Source organism: Gopherus flavomarginatus, chromosome 18, assembly GCF_025201925.1.
Source record: "Gopherus flavomarginatus isolate rGopFla2 chromosome 18, rGopFla2.mat.asm, whole genome shotgun sequence".
NCBI classification, from domain to species: Eukaryota; Metazoa; Chordata; order Testudines; family Testudinidae; genus Gopherus; species Gopherus flavomarginatus.
Window position 1 is genome coordinate 2,358,381 of NC_066634.1, and position 21,747 is coordinate 2,380,127.

The 21,747-nt window shown below is 59.1% G+C and overlaps 1 protein-coding gene across 7 annotated transcripts; it reads left to right on the forward strand.

Moving 5' to 3' along the window:
- The first annotated feature begins 1,559 nt into the window (after positions 1-1,559).
- SLC38A5 (solute carrier family 38 member 5) lies at positions 1,560-20,829 on the forward strand. Of its 7 annotated transcripts, none has more exons than XM_050927296.1 (17): positions 5,694-6,897; positions 7,519-8,003; positions 12,809-12,986; positions 13,200-13,284; positions 13,841-13,956; positions 15,448-15,521; positions 15,623-15,715; positions 16,217-16,298; positions 17,146-17,228; positions 17,327-17,385; positions 17,772-17,918; positions 18,106-18,185; positions 18,414-18,514; positions 18,768-18,892; positions 19,147-19,291; positions 19,514-19,617; positions 19,766-20,829. In XM_050927296.1, exons 3-17 carry the CDS (start codon positions 12,895-12,897, stop codon positions 19,868-19,870), a joined length of 1,491 nt encoding a protein of 496 aa, XP_050783253.1. In that variant the 5' UTR covers positions 5,694-6,897; positions 7,519-8,003; positions 12,809-12,894; the 3' UTR covers positions 19,871-20,829. The 7 variants fall into 7 exon arrangements, with proteins under 7 accessions (XP_050783255.1, XP_050783259.1, XP_050783257.1 ...); XM_050927297.1 differs by lacking the exon at positions 5,694-6,897 and adding an exon at positions 7,047-7,194; XM_050927298.1 differs by lacking the exons at positions 5,694-6,897; positions 7,519-8,003 and adding an exon at positions 1,560-1,631.
- The last annotated feature ends 918 nt before the right edge of the window (positions 20,830-21,747 follow it).

Genomic DNA, 21,747 nt, shown 5'->3' on the forward strand with positions numbered 1-21,747 from the left:
GGCGAAGGGGGTCCCGCTTGGGCATTGGAGTGAATGTGCTACAGGAATGAAAGTGGAAATAAATGGAGGAAAAAGTGGATGGTTGTGGCCAGGTTTGTTCATGGGCACGGAAAAGAGAGAGGAGGGAGGCCCCAGGAAGGATCCAGGAGTCCTGGCCTCCAGCCCCCTCCTTCCCCTGCTCCCCGAGCTGGGGAGAGAACCCAGGAGTCCTGGCTCTCACCTCTAGCCCCCACTCCAGGAGCCTGGGAGAGGACCCTGAACCCTGGAGCATCATGTTACTCCAGTTGGAGCCAGAAGCCTTCGCTCCAGTCTGGCATCATCCCTGTGAACTGTCGAGGGGAGAGGGGGCTAGTGGTTAGAGCAGGGGGCTGAGTGCCAGGACTCCTGAGTTCTCTCCCTGGTGCCAGGATGGGAGGGGGGGGTCTAGTGCGTTTGAGCAGGGGACTGGGTTGTCTATATCACCACTGCCTTGCAATGGATGCACTCAGGACTGTGGCCATGTGTGTCATGTTCCCTGTACTGCAGTGACCTGATAGGTGATTCCCCTCTCCCCCTTCTCTCTCGCTTTGAGGCAGGCTGCCACATCTCCTTCCTAGAGATGCAACCTGGCCTCTGTCTGGGGGAGAATGTGCTTCTGTCTGCCTAACACCCCCTCCCCTGGGGCCATTTTTCAGATCCACCCACAGCCCCATCCAGTGTCTCCATGAAGCCTGGGGCCCCAGAGCAGTTTAATAAGGGAGTTTATCTGCTTGAGCTCAGACCTGGGGCTCCCAGGGATCCCTCCCGGCCTGCACATCTCCAGGGGCTCCCTGGGGTCTCTCCTGGCCTGGGTGGCTCCGGCTCTCTCCGTTTCTAACCCGGCTGGGGCTGAGGGTTGGCGCCTCCCCTGGAGTGGCGGCTGGGTGGCCGTGTGGTTCCGTGAGATTGTGATGGTTTTTAAGCCCTGGGGAATCAATTGCCACAGCAGAAATTTTCAACAAAAATTGAATGGGGTGATTCTAGTTATAAAGAAGATAACATAATCCAGGCTTGGGTAAACTGAGGCAGGGTCCTAAGGGGGAGCTGGATTAATAGGATACCCTCCTGCTGTAACCACTAGACCCTACTCCCCTCCCAAAGCTGGTAGAGAACCCAGGAGTCCTGCTCCCAGCCTCTCCCTGCTCTAACCCACCAGAGCCCACTCCCCTCCCCTCTCTGAGTTGCAGACTGAAACCCAGAAGTCCTGGCTTCCAAGCCCCCACCCTCCCGTGCTCTAACCACCAGCCCCCACTCCCCTCTCTGAGCCTGGAAGAGAACCCAGGTGTCCTGGCTCCCAGCCCCCTCCCCCAGCCCCCTGGATAGAACCCTGGAGTCCTACTCTCGCGCCCCGCCTACTCCCACCACCAGCCCCCACTCCCCTCCCCAGGGAATAGAACCCAGGAGTCCGGGATCCCCGCTCCCACAACCAGCCCCCCCCCTCCCCAGGGAATAGAACCCAGGAGTCCGGTCCCCTCCCACAGCCGGATGTGCCCCTGCAAAGGGCTGATGCAATGGGTAACCTGATCCCCTCCCAGCGCTACCCGCGCCCCGCCCGGCTGCCCCAGTCCGCTCGTCCCGCCGCCCGCGCCGGGACCTTCCGCTCCGCGCCCAGGGTGAGTGATGCGGAGCCCGCCACGTGGGGGGAGGGGGGGTGCTCAGCCCGGGGCGTCCTGACCTGCCAGAACTTGGCTTGTCCCAGTCTGAGCCTGTGGCCTCCCTTCCGGTGCCAGCTGGCCAGCTGCTCCGCTCCCAGGGCCGGGGAGAGAACCCAGGAGTCCGGGCTCCCAGCCCCCCCCTGCTCTAACCACCAGACCCTGATCCCCTCCCTGAGCCAGGGAGAGAACCCAGGAGTCCTGGCTTCCAGCTCTCCCGCCCACTCTAACCACCAGACCCAACTCCCCACCCAGAGCCAGAGAGAACCCAGGAGTCCTGACTGCAATTTTCCAACTTCAGAACCAGAGGTAACTGTCTTCCGGTGGCTATTCCTTGTCTGAGTAGCTGGGAGGCTCCCCCCAATCCTCTTAACTGTTGAAAAGTTGCTGGGTGAATGTGAATGAGGGTCTTTCTTTTCGGAGAGAAATCGGCCACTGGACAGAACAGCGCGAGTCCGAGGTGTTAACAGGGACAGAAATCTCAGGAACCAGGCGAGTAGTAGCTGCGGTGCCAACTTTTGGTGAGGATTTGAGAAGTAACATTGATCCTGGAATTAGTGGTAACAATTGTAAGTACTCAGGTTGTCTGTAGTATTAATGGAATTGGTTTGAGTAACTCTGGCGTATGAGTGATACCAGCTTGGGTAGTAACTAGCTGGAGTATTAGTGGTATCTAGTAAGTAGTGACTCTGTGGAGTATTGATGTGAGCAGTTCGTGTAGTAACTCCACAGAGTATTAGTGGTCGTGATTTGAGTAGTAACCGTTTGGAGCATTAGTAACTCTTTGGAGTATTAGTGGTGGAGTATGAGTGATATCGATTTGAGTAGTAACTCGTTGGGGTATTAGTGGTATTGATTGAAGCAGTAGCTAGTTGGAGTATTAATAACTGGCACATTGATGTGACTAGTAACTCTTTGGAGTATTAGTGGCAGAGTATTAGTGATATTGATTTGACTAGTAACTCGGGGTATTAGTGGTATCAATTCAAGTAGTAGCTAGTTAGAGTATTAATAACTGGCGCATTAATGTTATTGACTTGACTAGTAACTCTTTGGAGTATTAGTGGTGGAGTATTAGTGATATTGATTTGGCTAGTAACTCGGAGTATTAGTGGTGGAGTATTAGTGATATTGATTTGACTAGTAACTCGGAGTATTAGTGATGTCCGTTTGAGTATTAACTTGGGAACATTGGCTGTATCCATTTGACCTGTAACCCTGCAGAGTATTAGTGACTCTGTGCAGTATTAGTGGTATCCATGTGAGCAGTGACCTTTTGGACCATGAGTAACTTTTTGGAGTATTACTTGTGCCAATTTTAGTAATAACTACTTGCAGTATTAGTGGCACTGATTTCACTAGTAACTGGTGTGTTGGTGGTACCATTTGGCTAGTAACTCTTCAGAGTAACAGTGGTAACAGTTGGAATAATAACTGTAAGTAGTAATGGTGCTTACAATGTGGGTAGCGACTGGAGAATCAGAGGTAACAGCTGGAGTGGCAGAGATGGCTGTATTATTGGAAGCAGTGACGGGGTGAGGGCGATGGTACTGAGCAGAGTACTTGTAGGATTAGCGGTTATAACATCAGTGCTACCCCATTCCTACAATTAGCGACAGTGTCAGTAGCATAAATCAGGGGGTTACAGTGTTCCCAGAATTGGAGTAACAGTCTTGGAGTATGAGTGACAACGTTCACTGTCACTGTGTTTGTGGTGATGTTAATGATGCTATTTGCAAGTGATAACAGTTTGGAGTATTTCTGGCAACAGTGAGAGCAGTAACAGTGTAACTAACACTGTGTAGCACTAGCAGGAATGGAGTATGTAGCATTGTGGAGGGTATTGATGTTGCTAATGGTTGTAGCATGAGTAGTAACTGTCTGTGCACTGTTGAGGGTAACAGTGTTGCTAACACAGTCTGTGGCACTAGCAGGAACAGTGTGTGTAGCGCTGTTGAGGGTAACAGTGTTGCTAACGCCCTGTGCCGCACTAGCAGTGTTTGTAGCACTGTTGAGGGTAACAGTGTTGCTAACACACTGTGCCGCACTAGCAGTGTTTGTAGCGCTGTTGAGGGTAACAGTGTTGCTAACACAGTCTGTGGCACTAACAGGAACAGTGTGTGTAGCGCTGTTGAGGGTAACAGTGTTGCTAACACCCTGTGCCACACTAGCAGTGTTTGTAGTGCTGTTGAAGGTAACAGTGTTGCTAACACAGCCTGCAGCACTAGCAGGAACAGTGTGTGTAGCGCTGTTCAGGGTAACGGTGTTGCTAACACCGTGTGTAGCACTAGCAGTAACGATGTCAGTTGCACTGTTTAGGGTAACTGTGTTTCTACACCATTCCACCCAACCCCACCCTCTCTACACCGGGACAAATGCTGAAGGCCGCGTCTCGGGCAACACCTCCGCTGCGTGCAGGTGTGGCCTGCCAGCCGCAGCGGTTGCAGGAGTGGCAGTAATGCTGCTCAGAGTACCAGTACTCGGAGTATTGTGCTATGCCCAGACCAAAGGCGGAAGCCCCGTCCCTCCTTATCTCGCCTGCAATGAAGGAGCAGGTGGCTCTCAGGGCAGATCCGCCCCCCCAGTGCTGGGCCGGGCTGGGAATTGTGAATGGGACACTCTGTAATGGGGGAGGGGAGGGAAGGGTGGGGAAGCACATGGAGGGGCATTGCTGGCGGGCGGGGCGCGCGTTGTGATCCAGTGATTAGTTTATCCGGCTTCCCAGGCCACGGCTGGCAAGGGCACTGGGACATGGGGTGGGGGTGAACCCCTGGGGTCTGCAAGGGATCTGGGTTTACCCCCCACCCCTCCTGCCCCTTCTTGGTTTAGTCCCGACCTCACCCACCAGGGGGCGCTGTGGGCAGCAGGGCAGGGCGCTAGCTGGGGGTGGGAGCCAAGGGAGGCCGTATGGGGGGACAGCAATGCAAGGCCACTGGGGCTCCCCCCTCCTGACTCCCATCTGCTTCCCTGGCTCTGACCAGCCCAGGCTGGGTCCTGTCCCTGGCTCTGGGAGGGGAGTGGGGTCTAGTGGTTAGAGCAAGGGGGGCTGGGAGCCAGGACTCCTGGGTTCTCTCCCCATCTCTGGGAGGGGAGTTGGGTCTGGTGGTTAGAGCAGGCGGGGCTGGGAGCCAGGACTCCTGGGTTCTCTCCCTGACTCTGGGAGGGGAGTGGTGTCTAGTGGTTAGAGCAGGGGATCGGAGGCTAGGAGCCAGGAGTCCTGGGTTCCTCTCTGTCTGGTAATTAGCTGTTCCTGACTCTGACACACCCTCAACGGCTGCTAACTATAATTATGTTAGTGCTCCCCCTGGGATATTTTAACGAACACCGGAATAATTACAGCCAATTAGCCACGAGGCCTGATTAAAAACTTCTGTCAGATGCAAACCCGTTAGCGTCAGGGTCCGAAGGGGAAGACGAAGGCAGGACGCGGCCCCGAGACGCGCCCGCCACCGGCCCTTATAGAGACATGAATCCCAGTGGGTGTGTACACGCCTCACAGTGCACTATGGAAACTCCCGCAGCTGCCAGCTGGACCCGGCTCTCCCCCGAGCTGGGCGCTCCCCCCACAGCCAGCATCCTGCCTCACACCCCACAGCGCCCCCTGCTGGGAGAGGCCAACGCTGGAGTAGCTGGGTCCAGTGGGGTAAAGCACTCGGAGTCCTGGCTCCCAGCCCCCCCCTGCTCTAACCATTAGACCCCACTCCCCTCCCAGAGCCAAGGAGAGAACCCAGGCATCCTGGCTCCCAGCCCCCCCGCTCTAACCACCAGCCCCCACTCCCCTCCCAGAGCTGGGGAGAGAACCCGGGAGTCCTGGCTCCCAGCCCCCCCCTGCTCTAACCATTAGACCCCACTCCCCTCCCAGAGCCAAGGAGAGAACCCAGGCATCCTGGCTCCCAGCCCCCCCCCGCTCTAACCACCAGCCCCCACTCCCCTCCCAGAGCTGGGGAGAGAACCCGGGAGTCCTGGCTCCCAGCCCCCCCCCCCCCCCAACCACTAGGTGTGTATGTTTCTTTAGTGGGAGTCCCGGTGTGTTTGTGGGTGTGTCCCCCCTGCTGAAGGGGACAAGCCCAGCTCTGTGTGTGTGTGTGTTGGTCCATGCATTCACGTTGTGTTGGGAGGAAGCAGAGGCGTGCGGTGTGGATTGTGTGTGCCATGGGACTGGCAGGTGTGTGATTGCATTGGGGACAGCTGGCTCTATGTGTGTGTTGGGGGGTAGTCAGGGGTGAGTTGATCAATTTTGGGGTAGGAGGTGCGTGTTGTGTGTTGACAGGTGAACACAGTTGATTCTGGGTGTTGTGTGTGTGTTGCGGTGGCACAGGAGGTGACTGGTATGTGTGTTGTGCTGGAGGAGATGTTGTGTAGACTTGAGGCTGTGTGTTGGGAACACTTTAGAGTGTGTGTGTTGAACTGTATGTTTGTGTGTTGATCTGTGTGTGTTGGCAGAAGGATGGGGTGTCGTGCTGCAATGGGTGTTGGTGTCCAGGGCCAGCAGGCTGTTTGTGTGTCTTGATCAGTGTTGTTGTGCAGGGTCAGTGGAGTGTCTGTTGATCTGTGTGGTGCTGCAGGGGTTGTTGTTGTGCAGGACCAGTAGGTTGTGTGTGTGTGTGTGTGTGTGTGTGTTAATCTCTGTGTTGTGTTGCAGGAGGGGTTGTGCAGAGCCAGTGGGCTGTTGTGAGTGTGGATCTGTGTTGTGTTGCAGAGGGTGTCATTGTGCAGGGCCAGCGGGCTGTGTATGTGTGTGTGTTGATCTGTGTTGTGTTGCGAAGGTGTGTGGTTGTGCAGCACCAGAGGGCTGTGTGTTGATCTGTGTTGTGTTGCAGGGAGTGTCGCTGTGCAGGGCCAGTGGGCTGTGTGTGTGTGTGTTGATCTGTGTTGTGTTGCGGGGGGTGTAGTTGTTCAGGGCTAGCTGGCTCTGTGTGTGTGTGTGTGTGTGTGTGTGTGTTGATCTGTGTTGTGTTGCAGGGGGTGTAGTTGTTCAGGGGCAGCGGGCTGCGTGTGTGTGTGTGTCGATCTGTGTTGTGTTGCAGGGGGTGTTGCTGTGCAGGGCCAGCGGGCTGTGTGTGTGTGTGTGTGTTGATCTGTGTTGTGTTGCAGGGGATGTAGTTGTTCAGGAGCAGCGGGCTGTGTGTGTGTGTGTGTGTTGATCTGTGTTGTGTTGCGGGGGGTGTCGTTGTGCAGGGCCAGCTGGCTCTGTGTGTGTGTGTTGATCTGTGTTGTGTTGCAGGGGGTGTTGCTGTGCAGGGCTAGCAGGCTCTGTGTGTGTATGTGTTGATCTGTGTTGTGTTGCAGGGGGGACTGTTGTTGCGCAGGGCCAGCGGGCTGTGTTTGTGTGCTGATCTGTGTTGTGTTGCAGGAGGTGTCGTTGTGCAGGGCCAGCAGGCTGTGTGTGTGTTGATCTGTGTTGTGTTGCGAGGGGTGTTGTTGTGTAGGGCCAGCGGGCTGTGTGTGTGTGTGTTGATCTGTGTTGTGTTGCAGGGGTTGTCGCTGTGCAGGGCCAGTGGGCTGTGTGTGTTGTGTTGTGGGGGTGTTGTGCAGGGCCAGCGGGCTGTGTGTGTGTGTGTGTGTGTGTGTGTGTGTGTGTGTTGATCTGTGTTGTGTTGCGAGGGGTGTTGTTGTGTAGGGCCAGCGGGCTGTGTGTGTGTGTGTGTGTTGATCTGTGTTGTGTTGCGAGGGGTGTTGTTGTGCAGGGCCAGTGGGCTGTGTGTGTTGTGTTGTGGAGATGTTGTTGTGCAGGGCCAGTGGGCTGTGTGTGTGTGTGTGTTGATCTGTGTTGTGTTGCAGGGGGGACTGTTGTTGCGCAGGGCCAGCGGGCTGTGTTTGTGTGCTGATCTGTGTTGTGTTGCAGGAGGTGTTGTTGTGCAGGGCCAGCGGGCTGTGTGTGTGTTGATCTGTGTTGTGTTGCGAGGGGTGTTGTTGTGCAGGGCCAGTGGGCTGTGTGTGTTGTGTTGTGGGGGTGTTGTGCAGGGCCAGCGGGCTGTGTGTGTGTGTGTGTTGATCTGTGTTGTGTTGCGAGGGGTGTTGTTGTGTAGGGCCAGCGGGCTCTGTGTGTGTGTGTGTGTGTGTTGATCTGTGTTGTGTTGCGGGGAGTGTCGTTGTGCACTGTGCCCATCTGCACGTTGTGCGCCTGACTCACACCCCCTCCGGCCCGCCCAGGGCCCCCTCCCGCGCAGGGGTGTGATTGGCCGTGGCGTGGCCGGTGTGTGCACATCTCTTGGCGCGGGCGTGTGGTGGGGAGCGTGTGGCTCGGCGTGCGACACCCCCCAACACACACACACCCCCGGCCCGACCCCGGATCTCCCCGTCTGGCCTGCTCCCCTTTTCCCGCCTCGCACGGTGAGTGTGAAGCGCCGGGTGTGAGTGCGCGGCGGGGACACAACCCCTGGTGTAAGGCCACGAGGCGGTTGCATCAGCCACCCTGGGGTGGGGGGGGCGGCAGCAGAGGCCGAGGTGGGGGGCCGACGGATGGGGGGGCAGACAGATGGGGGGGAGCATTGCACCATCACCCCCCCAACAAGATCACCCCCCGTGGCCCCTAAATCATTGGGGAGGGTCTGGGGGGGGGCCTTTCCCACAACTTTCTGGGGGGGTTGTCAGGAAGTTGGGGGGGGGGCTCTGGTTTGGCTAGTTTCTCTCCAGCATGTCAGTGGTTAAATCCCAGCTCCCCCTCTCAACGTCCCCCCCTCCCCTCTCCCACCCCCCTCCTTCCGTCCCCCACCCCCTGGAGCCAGCAGCAGCCACGTGTTCTCATCCCACAGAGGCTGCAGCTGCCTGGGAGCCGGAGCCCTGCCTGGCTCTGGCCAGGGAGTGGGGGCTAGTGGTTAGAGCGGGGGGGGGTGGCTGGGAGCCAGGACTTTTGGGTTCTCTCCCTGGCTCTGGGAGGGGAGTGGGGTCTATTGGTTGGGGGGGGTTAGGAGCTGCACTCCTGGGTTCTCTCCCCAGCTCTGGTATTAGGGTGCCCTGGGGAGGGAACCCAGGAGTCCGGGCTTTCAGCCTCCCCCTGCTCTGGATCTGTGCCCCCCCTCCAAAGACCTTTCACAGGTATGGGCCGGGGTTAACCTTTCGCTGCCCGGACCCCAGTGTAGGTTCCGGGTACTGGGTCAAACGTTTCCCAACCACTCCAAACCTTCGAGGAGAGACCTCCCCTGTGTGAGGATCATGTGAAGGGATCCCAGGACTCCTGGGTTCTCTCCCCGGCTCTGGGAGGGGAGTGGGGGCTGGTGGTTAGAGCAGTGGGGGGCTGGGAGCCGGACTCCTGGGTTCTAACCCAGCTCTGGTAGTGGGGTGCCCTGGGGCCCCGCTAGTCCCAGCAGCTCCTCAAGGCCTCGTGCCACATCAGTGCTGGGCCCTTCCTGACCTTTCCCCCAGTCTCAGTTTCTGAAGCCGGGGTCCAGCTTTGCCGGAGGGGCGGGGGGAGCTAGAGAGTGGGGCCCGAGCAGGGTGGGCCGCTGCCACCCTCTGGGGCGGGAACGGGAAGGCGAGACAGGGAGCCTCAAATTGGGACTGATCTGAGTGAGGAAGTAGAACCTGGGCGTCCAGGCTCCCAGTCCCTCCCCCCAACACCTGTGCTAAGCACTAGACTCCCTTCCTCTCCCCGGGCCAGGGGGAGAACCCAGGAGTCCTGGCTTCCAGCCGCCTGCCCCGCTCTAAGCATTGAACCCCACTGCCCTCCCAGAACTAAGAATGGAACCCAGGAGTCCTGGCAGGGCCGCCTGGGGCGGGGGGGGAGTGCGGCAATTTGCCCTGGGCCCCATAGGGGCCCCCATGAGAGTTTTCGGTGGGTCTTCGGCTGCAGGTCCTTCAGTGCCGCAAAACACACCCGGATTGAGTGAAGGACCTGCTGCCGAAGAACCAGAGCTTCTTTTGCTCTGGGTCTCAGCAGCAGTTCGGCAGCGGGTCCGTCACTCGCTCTGCTCGGGGCGGCAAGCCGCGGGGGGCGCTCTGTCGGCGCCGCCAGGGCGGCAGGCAGGCTGCCTTCGGCGACTTGCCTGCGGAGGGTCCCCTGGTCCCGTGGCTTTGGTGGACTCTCCGCAGGCAAGCCACCCAGACAGCCTGCCTGCCGTGCTTGGGGCGGCAAAATGTCTAGAGCCGCCCCTGGCTCCAGGACCCACTGCCGAAGTTTCCCAAAGACCTGGAGCGGAAGGACCCCCACCGCCGAAGACCCCAGGCCCCCTGAATCCTCTGGGTGGCCCTGAGTCCTCGCTATCGGCCCCCCCTGCTCTAACCACTAGACCGCACTCCCCTCCCAGAGCTAGGAAGAGAGCCCAGGAGTCCTGGCTCCCAGCCCTCCCTGCTCTAACCCACCAGCCCCCACTCCCCTCCTGGAGCTGGGGAGAGAACCCAGGAGTCCTGGCTCCCAGCCCCTCCTGCTCTAACCACTAGACACCACTCCCCTCCCAGAGCCAGGAGAGAACCCAGGAGTCCTGGCTCCCAGCCCCCCCTGCTCTAACCACCAGCCCCCACTCCCCTCCCCGAGCTGGGGAGAGACCCCAGGAGGGCGCGGTCACCCTGTCCTGAGGGATCAGGCATCAAAGTTAAGCCCCAGCATGTGGGAAATGCAGGAATGGGCGCAGTGCCAGCTCCTGCCCTTAGGGGGAGCCAGGCGCCTTCCCACCCCACCCAGCCGGGACGGGCGCACAACCTGCCCCAGGCGGCCGCTGTTCCCGTGCGTTCCCTGCCGTGCCGTTACTGAAGACATCAGCCAACCCACTGGCTCTGAGCCCCACCTTGCTCTCACCACCAGACCCAACTCCCCTCCCAGAGCTGGGGAGAGAACCCAGGAGTCCTGGCTCCCAGCCCCCCCTGCTCTAACCCACCAGACCCAACTCCCCTCCCAGAGCTGGGGAGAGAACCCAGGAGTCCTGGCTCCCAACCCCCCTGCTCTCACCACCAGACTCCACTCACTGCCCAGAGCTGGGGAGAGACCCCAGGAGTCCTGGCTCCTAGACCCCTCCCCCTGCTCTCACCACTAGACACCACTCCCCTCGCAGCGCTGTGAGTCTGTTGGTGACATTCTCTCTGTCCCATCACGGAAGGGAAGTGTTGTTAAGTGGTTGGGAAGCTATTCTAGGCCTCCCAGGACCTGGGATGACTAGCTGTGCCTCAGTTTCCCCATCTGAAAAATGGTGGGCAGGGGGGCTTCTTTCTGATCAGCTCATTGCATCCATCAGTTGACGTCCCCCTCCCCTCCACCAGGCAATCAGTTCAACTATTGCTTTGCTCTCAGTGGGGGCGAGGAAGGGACAGTCACATGAACCCCCCACCCTGCCTCCCAGGTGGCTGGTGTGACAGGATGGATCAGGTGAAGTTTTTCCAGCCGAGATCAGGAAGTGTTAATGCCCGTGGACAAAGCTTTGTTTGTAAGCCCATGTCTAATTCTGCTCACGCGTGTTAAGGTTTGGGAGAGGAGAAATTGTCCATTTCACGGCACTCAATGTGCTCAGATTTCATCAGTCAAAGGGAATTAGGCACCGAAATGCGTTTGAAGAGCTGGGCCTGACTGATTTGAAAATGGGACGTTTCACCGATAGGAAACTGGGTTACTTAGGACATTTGAAATGTGCAGAAATTGGAATTTAATCATTGAAAAGGGAGCAGTTTCAAGGAAGTGGCTAATTAGGAACTTTGAAAAGTCAAGATTTGGAAATTGGATTGAGCAGCAAATTCAAAATGAGGAGGATTGGCTGAATCAGGCCGTTTAAAAATTGGAAATTTAAAAAAAAATCATTTTCAAAATGAGGAGAAAGGATGGTTTGCGAAATTGAAAATTGAAGCAAACTGCAATAATTAGAACTTATGAAATGTAAAAAATGGAAAAGTGATTACTGATTAGAAACATTTGATATTTCAAAAGTTTTAAAAAGTGAAAAGGACATTTCGAATGTCCAACGGTACAAAGTTGGACACTTCCAAAATAAATAACTTGGCTCAGTGAGATGAATGGACGTCCCGGTGTTTTTCAAGTATTTTCATTAGCAAATCTGACATTTCAAAATGAGGAAAATGGGTTAATTGGAAATTTTAACAGTTCAGAAATAGAGGAAAAGGTTATTCAGGACATTTTCAATGTCAAAAATAGAAACTGTGATTCAATGAAAACAGTTTGAACATGGGAATATTTGCTTTATTAGAAAATCAGATATGTCAGTACGAGATCATTTGGATGGTTTAGGTAAACGGACAGTTCCGAATGTAACACGGGATTTTGTTAGGAAAATTGAAATGTCAGAATTAGAAAGAATTGATTCATTGGACAAACTGAGGCTTTGAAATGAGAAAACTTCAAGTAGAAATTTTGGCGTTTCTAAAAATAGAAACCGTGGCTGCATTAGAAAAAGTGGCATTTTGAATGTGGGGGGGAAAGGGACCATTTAAGAAATTAGCTCACGTGGCAAAGTGCAACTTTCAAAGGAGAAAATCGGCTCAGTTAGACGACGCGATGCTGCAAAATATAGAAAATTGGAGGCTTAACAACTCGAAAGGTCCCCGAGATGTTTTGGGTGAAAGTCAGACTGAGCAAAAAGGCCAATCTTTGATGAGAAAAAAACCCTACAACTTTTGACTGTAAAATTCTTGATTCCATGCGGGATAAACTCGCGTCTCAGCTGTACCGCCGTCATGGGCCAGCTTGCAGTCAAGACGGGGTGTTTTGCTAAAAGATCTGCCCAGGGGTTGTTTCCGGGAGGTCGCAGAGACTGTGTGATATCAGAGCTTGGATTAGGTGATCCTGGGAGTCCCGTCTGGGCTTGAGATCTGTGAATTCTGGACCGGGGATGATGGGAAAATGCTGTCCTGGGGGTGGATCTGTCAGGGCTGTTGCCTCTTTGTGTTCAGATTTCATCCGCGGGATCCAGGATGACGGGCAGTGGCGAATCTTGTGTTCACGCCACTGGCCCTCCTGGGAGACTGTCCCTTGCTGCCTGCCCTGCTCTAACCACTGGACCCCACTCCCCTCCCAGAGCTGGGGAGGGAACCCAGGAGTCCTGGCTCCCAGCCCCCCATCCCGACCCCACTCTCCTCCCAGAGCTGGGGAGAGAGCCCAGGAGTCCTGGCTCTCAGCCCCCCCAACTTATGCAGGGATCGAGCTTCTCCTTCGTTTGGGTGGGGGCATTCCTGGCTGAGCCCTTTCTCTGGGTTTCTAGGTGGGAAGGTGACCCATGCGCTGTGCCCCAGTTGCGATCTCTGACACACGCATCACGTCCGCACCCCGAACCGGCCCGTGTCCACCATGGAGCTGCAGAAGATGGAGGAGCAGGAGGGGCTGGAGATGTTAAACGGGTCTGTCCCGGAGTGTGACAAAGCCAGCGGCCTGGAGGATGGGTAAGTATTGGAGGGCGGTGGGAGAATGGATGGGGCTAGTGGGGGGAGTAATGGGGGTATCTGGACCAGGGCTACCGGGGGCGGCTGGGCAGGCGACCCCCGCATCGGGGAGGGGGAGGCTCTGGATGGGAAGCGCCTGGCGAGCTGAGCTGGGGAAGGGACCCAGGCGTCCGAGCTCGCAGCCCTCTCACCCTGCGGCCCTTCCCCTTGCAGGGACCCCGCGGCAGAGGTGACGGCGGCCGAGCAGGAGGGTTTCCTGCCCCACGCCACCGGCAAGAAGCTGAACCAGTTCACCGACGTAAGTGGGACCCAGGCGTCCGGGCCCCGATGCAGAGCCGATCCCACCCCTCCAGCAGCCAGATCCTTTGACTAGTCCCTCACCTCTTTGACACCTGCCCTTTGACCTTTCATTGGACCCTCGCCCACTGTCCCTTTAACCTCTGCCCTTTGACCTTTCATTGATTCCACACCCCATGGCACCTTTAACCTCTGACCCTCACCCTCTCCGCACTATCCTTCGGCCTTGCCCCTCCTCTTTTGCTCTTTGACCTCTGACCCTTGCCCTCAGCTCTTTGCACTTTCTCGTTGCCCTTCCTCCTTGGCCACCCCGTTGTCCTTTGACCTCTGATGCTCATCCTCACCTTAAGGTGGTTTTATCTTTGACCTCCAACCTTTTCCCTCTTGCTGACCTTTGATCTTTGGTGTGTGACCCTTGCCCTTCTATTGATGCAATATGTCCTTTGGCCTTTGTCTGCTCCGTTAATTGCTTTGTTCTTTGACCTCTGACCCTTGCCCTTTGACCTCCACCCTCCCCCAGGTTCTCACCCCACCCCGTCTCTCTCTCTTGCCCGCAGTTCGAGGGGAAGACGTCGTTTGGGATGTCGGTCTTTAATCTCAGCAACGCCATCATGGGCAGCGGCATCCTGGGCCTCGCCTACGCCATGAGCAACACGGGCATTGTGCTGTTCATGTGAGTGCTGCCCCACAGGACACTGCCGGGGGGAAGATCACAGCGCTGGGGTCACTGCTGCCCCCACAGGGCACTGCCCGGGGAAAGATCACAGCGCTGGGGTCACTGCTGCCCCACAGGGCACTGTCCAGGGGAAGAGCGCTGCGCCGGGGTCACTGCTGCCCCCACAGGGCACTGCCCGGGGGAAGATCGCCACGCTGGGGTCACTGCTGCCCCACAGGGCTCTGCCTGGGGGAAGATCGCTGCGCTGGGGTCCCTGCTGCCCCCATAGGGCACTGCCTGGGGGAAGATCACAGCGTGGAGATCAGTGAGATATACTCCTCCTCCACAAGGTGGCACCAATGGGTGGGAGCTATAGCAGATGGAGCCAGAACTCCTGGGTTCTCTCCGTAGCTCTAGGAGGGGAGTGGGATCTAGTGGTTGGGGTGGGGTGGGGAGGTTGGGAACCAGGACGCCTCAGTTCTTTCCCCCACTCCGGGAGGGGAGTGGGATTTGGTGATCGGGGTGGGGTGGGGAGGTTGGGAACCAGGACTCCTGGGTTCTCTCCCTGGCTCCAGGAGGGGAGTGGGATTTGGTGATTGGGGTGGGGGTCGGGGGTTGGGAACCAGGACTCCTGGGTTCTCTCCCTGACTCTGGGAGGGGAATGGGATTTGGTGATCGGGGTGGGGGTCGGGGGTTGGGAACCAGGACTCCTGGGTTCTCTCCCCGACTCCGGGAGGGGAGTGGGATCTAGTGGTCGAGGTCGGGGCGGGGGAGAGGCTGGGAACCAGGACTCCTGAGTTCTCTCCCCGGCTCCGGGAGGGGAGTGGGATCTAGTGGTCGAGGTCGGGGCGGGGGAGAGGCTGGGAACCAGGACTACTGGGTTCTCTCCCCGGCTCCAGGAGGGGAGTGGGATCTAGTGGTCGAGGTCGGGGCGAGGGAGAGGCTGGGAACCAGGACTCCTGGGTTCTCTCCCTGGCTCCAGGAGGGGAGTGGGATTTGGTGATCGGGGTGGGGGTCGGGGGTTGGGAACCAGGACTCCTGGGTTCTCTCCCCGACTCCGGGAGGGGAGTGGGATCTAGTGGTCGAGGTCGGGGCGGGGGAGAGGCTGGGAACCAGGACTCCTGGGTTCTCTCCCCGGCTCCAAGAGGGGAGTGGGATCTGGTGGTCGGGGTCGGGGCGGGGGAGAGGCTGGGAACCAGGACTCCTGGGTTCTCTCCCCGACTCCGGGAGGGGAGTGGGATTTGGTGATCGGGGTCGGGGCGGGGGAGAGGCTGGGAACCAGGACTCCTGGGTTCTCTCCCCAGCTCCAAGAGGGGAGTGGGATCTGGTGGTCGGGGTCGGGGCGGGGGAGAGGCTGGGAACCAGGACTCCTGGGTTCTCTCCCCGGCTCCGGGAGGGGAGTGGGATTTGGTGATTGGGGTGGGGGTCGGGGGTTGGGAACCAGGACTCCTGGGTTCTCTCCCTGGCTCCAGGAGGGGCACTTCCAGCTGCCCACCTCTCTCTTCGCAGCGTGCTGCTGATCTGCATCGCCGTGCTCTCTGCTTACTCCATCCACCTGCTGCTGAAATGTGCTGGCGTTGTAGGTGAGTGGGGGGGGAGGAAAAGCGCCCGGCTCCTCCAGCCCCGGCCTCGCCCAGCGGGGGCGCTGATGCTCTCTAACTCCCGTCTCTTTCCTCCCGCGCAGGGATCCGCGCCTACGAACAGCTGGGTTACCGGGCATTTGGCCCGGGCGGCAAGGTGGTGGCGGCGGTGGTCATCTGTGTGCACAACACGGGAGGTGAGATTCTGATCTAGCCACTGGCCCCCACCCAGAGCCAGGCAGGGAACCCCGGCGTCCTGGCTCCCAGCCTCCCCCCCACTCCCCTTCCAGCTCTAACCCACTAGACCCCACTCCCCTCCCAGAGCCAGGCAGGGAACCCCGGCGTCCTGGCTCCCAGCCTCCCCCCCACTCCCCTTCCAGCTCTAACCCACTAGACCCCACTCCCCTCCCAGAGCCAGGCAGGGAACCCCGGCGTCCTGGCTCCCAGCCTCCCCCCCACTCCCCTTCCAGCTCTAACCCACTAGACCCCACTCCCCTCCCAGAGCAAGGCAGGGAACCCAGGCGTCCTGGCTCCCAGCCTCCCCCCAACTCCCCTTCCAGCTCTAACCCACTAGACCCCACTCCCCTCCCAGAGCCAGGCAGGGAACCCAGGCGTCCTGGCTCCCAGCCTCCCCCCCACTCCCCTCCCAGAGCCAGGAGGGGGACCCAGGCGTCCTCACACAGGCGTTTGTTTTGCAGCCATGTCCAGTTACCTGTACATTGTGAAATATGAGTTGCCTCTAGTGATCCAGACGTTCCTGGGCCTGTCCGCGAACACGGAGTGAGTGAGATAATGTGGGGCACCAGCCCCGGGCCACGTTCCCGCCCCACTGCCCTGTGGGCAGATGGGAGCCACCGCCCGCTAGAGGGGAAAGGTCCCAGGCTTCATTCCTGTCTATAAATGGGGACATCTGGCTCTCTGGTTCATGTGCCTTCCCTGCCCGGGCACGGTGCCCTCGTCCCCTACAGTCAGCCCTGCCCCTGCACCATCCTGCCAGACCCCACTCCCCTCCCAGAGCTGGGGGAAGAACCCAGGAGTCCTGGCTCCCAGCCCCCCCAGCTCTAACCCCTAGACCCCACTCCCCTCCCAGAGCTAGGGAGACAACCCAGGTGTCCCGGCTCCCAGCCCCCCACTCCCACCCCCACCCCCACTCTAACCACTAGACCCCACTCCCCTCCCAGAGCTGGGGGAAGAACCCAGGAGTTCTGGCTCCCAGCCCCCCCAGCTCTAACCCCTAGACCTCACTCTCTTCCTGGAGCTATGGAGACAACCCAGGTGTCCTGGCTCCCAGCCCCCCACCCTGACTCTAACCACTAGACCCGACTCCCCTCCCAGAGCTTGGCTCCCGGCCCCACAGATTGCATGGAGCCATGGGGAAGGAGCTTCCTAATTCCATGGGTTCCTGGTGGGTCCCGTAGAAGGTTCTAATTCCCTCCCCCTCCCCCTCACATGAGTCTTGCCCCCCAATCTGTGTCACCTGGGGCCGTTCCTGCCCTCCCCTCCCTCCCGCCCATGTCCCGCTCCCAAGGAATGAGCCAGCCCAGAGCAGGAGTGTTTACCCCCTGGCCCCGCCTCCCCCAGCAGCGGGCGCTGTGGGGTGCTGACCTCCGCCCCGTGTGTCTCGCAGGAACTGGTACATGAACGGCAACGTGCTAATTATCATCGTCAGCGTCTGCATCATCCTGCCCCTGGCACTCATGAAACATCTCGGTGAGTGTGGGGCTGGGAGGGGTGTGGGAGGGGGGCTAGCACCCCCTGCTGGCGGGGATCAGCCCTGCGTGTCTCACCCTCTCTCGCCTCCCGCACAGGCTATCTGGGGTACACCAGTGGGCTCTCGCTGACCTGCATGGTCTTCTTCCTCACCTCGGTGAGTGCACCCTGCCCCCCAACCCGATGTCCCTGCCCCGCCAGCCCGCCAGGGAGAGAACCCAGGTGTCCTGGGTCCTAGCGCCCCCCCGCCCCAACCACTAGACACCACTCCCCTCCCAGAGCCGGAGAGAGAACCCAGGAGTCCTTGCTCCCAGGCCCCCTCCCCCTGCTCTAACCACTAGACCCAACTGCCCTCTCAGAGTCAGAGAGAGAACCCAGAAGTCCTGGCTCCCAGCCCCCCTGCCCCAACAACTAGACTGCACTCCCCTTCCAGAGCCGGGAAGAGAACCCAGGAGTCCTGGGTCCCAGCTCCCTGACTGGTGGGGAGGTAACCCCCTGCTGGGGAAGGGGTGTCTCTCACTGCGCCCCTGTGGCTCCCCCCAGGTGATCTACAAGAAGTTCCAGATCTCCTGCCCACTGAACGAGACCGAGCCCGTGACCCCCCTCATCTACTACAACGGGCAGAACGCCAGCGCCGCTGGCACCACTGGGGATGAGTGCACGGCCAAGACCTTCACCGTCAACTCCCAGGTGAGAGCGGGGGTGGGGGCCAGTGGTTAGAACGTGGGGGGCGGGGGCTGGGATCCAGGACTCCTGGGTTCTCTCCCTGGCTCTGGGGAGAGAGTAGGGGCCAGTGGTTAGAGCGAGGGGTGCTGGGAGCCAGGACTCCTTGGTTCTCACCTGGCTCTAGCAGTCAGCCCTTCCCCTCCCTCCACAGACCGCGTACACCATCCCCATCTTGGCTTTCGCATTCGTCTGTCACCCGGAGGTGCTGCCCATCTACACAGAGCTGCGCAGGTGAGGGGTGGGCAGGGGGAAGGGCCGGGTGGATTCAGGGAGATCGAGTCAGTGGGAGGGGAGTGGGGTCCAGTAGGGGGGCTGGGAGCCTGGACTCCTGGGTTCTCTCCCTGGCTGTGGGAGGGGAGTGGGGTCCAGTAGGGGGGCTGGGAGCCCGGACTCCTGGGTTCTCCCCCGCCAGCCCCAGGGCAGGGCAGGGCGGTGTTTGACCCGTCTGTCCCCCGCCAGGGCCTCGAAGCGGCGCATGCAGAGTGTGGCAAACGTCTCCATCCTGGCCATGTTCTTCATGTACCTGCTGACAGCCATCTTCGGCTACCTCACCTTCTTCAGTAAGGCAGTGCAGGGCTGGGCCCTTCCAGCAGGGGGCGGCAGGGTCCCCTTCCCCCCCCTTCCACAGCTCCCCCCTCTCCCTCCGCACGGACCCCATCAGCGCCCCCTCTGCGCAGCTGTCCCTCCCGCAACCCCACTGCTACGGCTGCGCGTCTCTCCCGGTTCCTCCACCCCTCACCTGGTCCTGCATGGGGCTCCTGGCTAACGGCTCCCGAATAACGGCTCTCTCTCCCACCCTTCCGTCTCCCGCAGGGAACGTCGAACCGGAAATGCTGCACACTTACAGCAAGGTGGATCCCCTGGACCGGCTCATCCTTTGTGTCCGCCTGGCTGTGCTGATGGCCGTCACGCTGACGGTACCCGTGGTGCTCTTCCCAGTACGTGTCACGGCTGCCCTGCTCCAGAGGTGGCTGCATCTCGGTGCCGAGTGAGCTGTCTTGGTGTGGCGTTATGTGTGGCTGTTCCCTTGCTGCCCCACCCCAGAAGTGGCTGCATCTCGGCACTGGGCGAGGTGTCTTGGTGTGGCGTTATGTGCGGCTGATCCCTGGCTCCCTCGCCGCAGAGGCAGCTGCATCTCAGCACTGGGCGAACCAGCACCGTATCCCTTACCTCTTTCCTTGTCTCCTCCCAGATCCGCAGAGCCATCCAGCAGCTCCTCTTCCACGGGAAGGATTTTAGCTGGGTTAGGCATGTGAGCATCGCTATCTGCCTTCTGTTCGTGGTCAATCTCCTGGTCATCTTTGTCCCTAACATCCGGGATATCTTTGGAGTCATTGGTAAGTCCCTGGCTTCAAATGGGCTGGGGGTTGGCCTTCCAAGGTGAGCCGTCTCCATGGAGCGTTATGTGTGGCTGTTCTCCAGTTGCCCTGCCCCAGAGGTGGCTGCATCTCAGCGCCAGGCGAGCCCTCCTCCATGCAGCGTTGTGTGGCTGCTCCTCAGTTGTCTCACCCCACCCCAGAGGTAGCTGCATATCTGACCACTCTCCTCTCTCTTGTCAGGAGCCACCTCCGCCCCCAGTCTCATCTTTATCCTTCCCAGCATCTTCTACCTCCGCATCGTTCCCAGAGAAAAAGAACCGCTGAGATCCAGGCCAAAAATCCAGGTACCCACCACTGGAGGGGCACAGTGCCCTGGGGAGCAGGGGGCACAGTGGGGGGTGCCATGCTGTGGGGTGGGGGTAGGGAGCTCAGCGGGGGGTTGTGTGCTGTACTTGGGGTGTCTCACCTTCTCCTCCCCTTTCTGCCCCCCAGGCTGCCTGTTTTGCTGCCCTCGGCTTCATCTTCATGGTGATGAGTCTCGGCTTCATCGTGGCTGACTGGGTGATGACTGGACGGAGCAGCGGTGGGGGGCACTGACCCACCCCTCTGCTGACCCCCAGCACAGACCATGGACCCCACTGGGCCTGCTCAGGGGGCCCAGCCGTCACTGGGGCAAGAGCAGCGCCACCTCCCATTGGCCCTCGCTCCACTGCAGCCGTGGCAACGCTGAGACCAGCGCTAGGGCCCGCCCATTGGCCAACTGTTACCACGGCAACGCTACAGACCCTGGCACCAACTGGTGTCCATGGGAATGGTGCCAAGGCCCTTCCATCAACTGTTACCGTGGCAATGTTACAGCTCCTAGTTTCCATGGAAATGGTGCAAAGGCCCTTCCATCGGCCACCTGTTAGTGCGGCAACGCTACAGCTCCTGGCAGCAACCGGTGTCCATGGGAACGGTGCCAAGGTCCTTCCATCCATCGACTGTTACCATGGCAATGCTACAGCTCCTGGCAGTGACTGGTTTACATGGGAATGGCACTAAGGCCCTCCTATTTGTGCCATGTAGTCATGGTAGCCTCCCATTTCCATGGGACAAAGGTCCTGATTGGGCCATCAGTGCCATGGCAACGGCAGGTTCCCCACGTCTACTGAGTCCCCTGACTACAGCGCAACTGGGTTCTCCTTAGCTCCCTGTTGCCGTGGCAACATGGCAGGTTCCCGGTTGAACACCAGGCCTTTGTTGCTGTGACAACGTTTTGGCCACTGCTGGAGTGGGTGGGTGGGGGGTCCCTAGCAACAGTTCCCTTCAGACAATGCCTCCCACCTCTTTGGTTCCCATGGCGACAGGAACACCCCCTTCTCACCCGCTTGTACTCATCCCTGGCGCCAGTCAAAGAGGGACTGTGAATCCGACTGTGCCAGGGCGGGGGCCAGGTGGATCCATGACACTCTTATTTATTGCTCTTATTTAATTCGGAGCCAGCAGCCAGACCAAAGAGCGATGCCGGGCTCACTGCTGGGGCCAGGATTGTGACCCCCCCCCCAGGATTTCTGGGTCCCGGATTGTTACCCCCCCCAGGACTCCAGGGTCCCATCCCCAGCGACGGGGCCACGGCTCGTCCACATTTTTGTGCCTCAGTTTCCTCACCGGGAGATAGGGGCATGTTCCCATCCTGCTGAGGATTAACTCTCAAGCATCTGAATTCTCCGGAGCCGGAGGAGACACTGTTACTGTTACAGTAATGGGGAGGCAGGGGGTGAGCCTCCTGCGGGGCCTCAGGACTCCTGGGTTCTTCTGGGGACGCCTGGCTTCCTGAGCGGGGGGAAGGGGGAGGGGAAGCCATGCGCCTTCAGGCCTGTTTGCTGCCTGAGACAGGCCCCAGCCACGGTGCAGAATTCACCCCACGTCAGCACCCTCTCCCCACCACCCGGTGGCGCCCCCGGCTGAGCCAGTCGAATGCCCCCCTTTCATCTGGGTGTCAGGGCGGGCGTTTATCGAACCCTGGGTCTCCGTTCTCTTTTCAAACTACCTCACCACCCAGAGACAGGCCCAGACTCACTAATGTTGCCCCCCTCAGCCCCTTCAGAGAGCAAAGGGTTAAGGATGGGGCTATCGGGGGGCACCCCCCTGATTGCGGGGTGGGAGGCAATCTGGGTACAGGTGCCCCCTCAGAGCCAGAGAACGCTCCATCCACCCTGTCGAGAAAGCCCGGGGCCTCCGCTTCGTCCTCCAGAAACGTCTAGATCTCGTCCCAATGGCTCCTTCTCCCCTCCAGAAAAATCCTTGTACCTACATGTTTTCATCCAGAAACTGGTATTTCCCATGCTGGCGCCTCCATCTCTCCTCTAGAAAAATCCTGATACCTCTGCTTCCACCTCCAGAGAGTTCTAGATCCCATCCCGGTGCCCCTCTCTCTAGAAAAATCCCAATGCCTCTGCTTTCGCCTCCAGCAATCTCTAGATCCCACCCCA

What these genes read in the sequence shown, in the direction of transcription:
- SLC38A5 (XM_050927298.1), top strand. Translation starts at nt 12,895, where the DNA reads ATGGAGCTGCAGAAGATGGAGGAGCAGGAGGGGCTGGAGATGTTAAAC. An exon ending in AGCTGAACCAGTTCACCGAC is followed by an intron (nt 13,285 to 13,840) that starts GTAAGTGGGACC and finishes TCTTGCCCGCAG; the next exon opens with TTCGAGGGGAAGACGTCGTT. An exon ending in GAAATGTGCTGGCGTTGTAG is followed by an intron (nt 15,522 to 15,622) that starts GTGAGTGGGGGG and finishes CCTCCCGCGCAG; the next exon opens with GGATCCGCGCCTACGAACAG.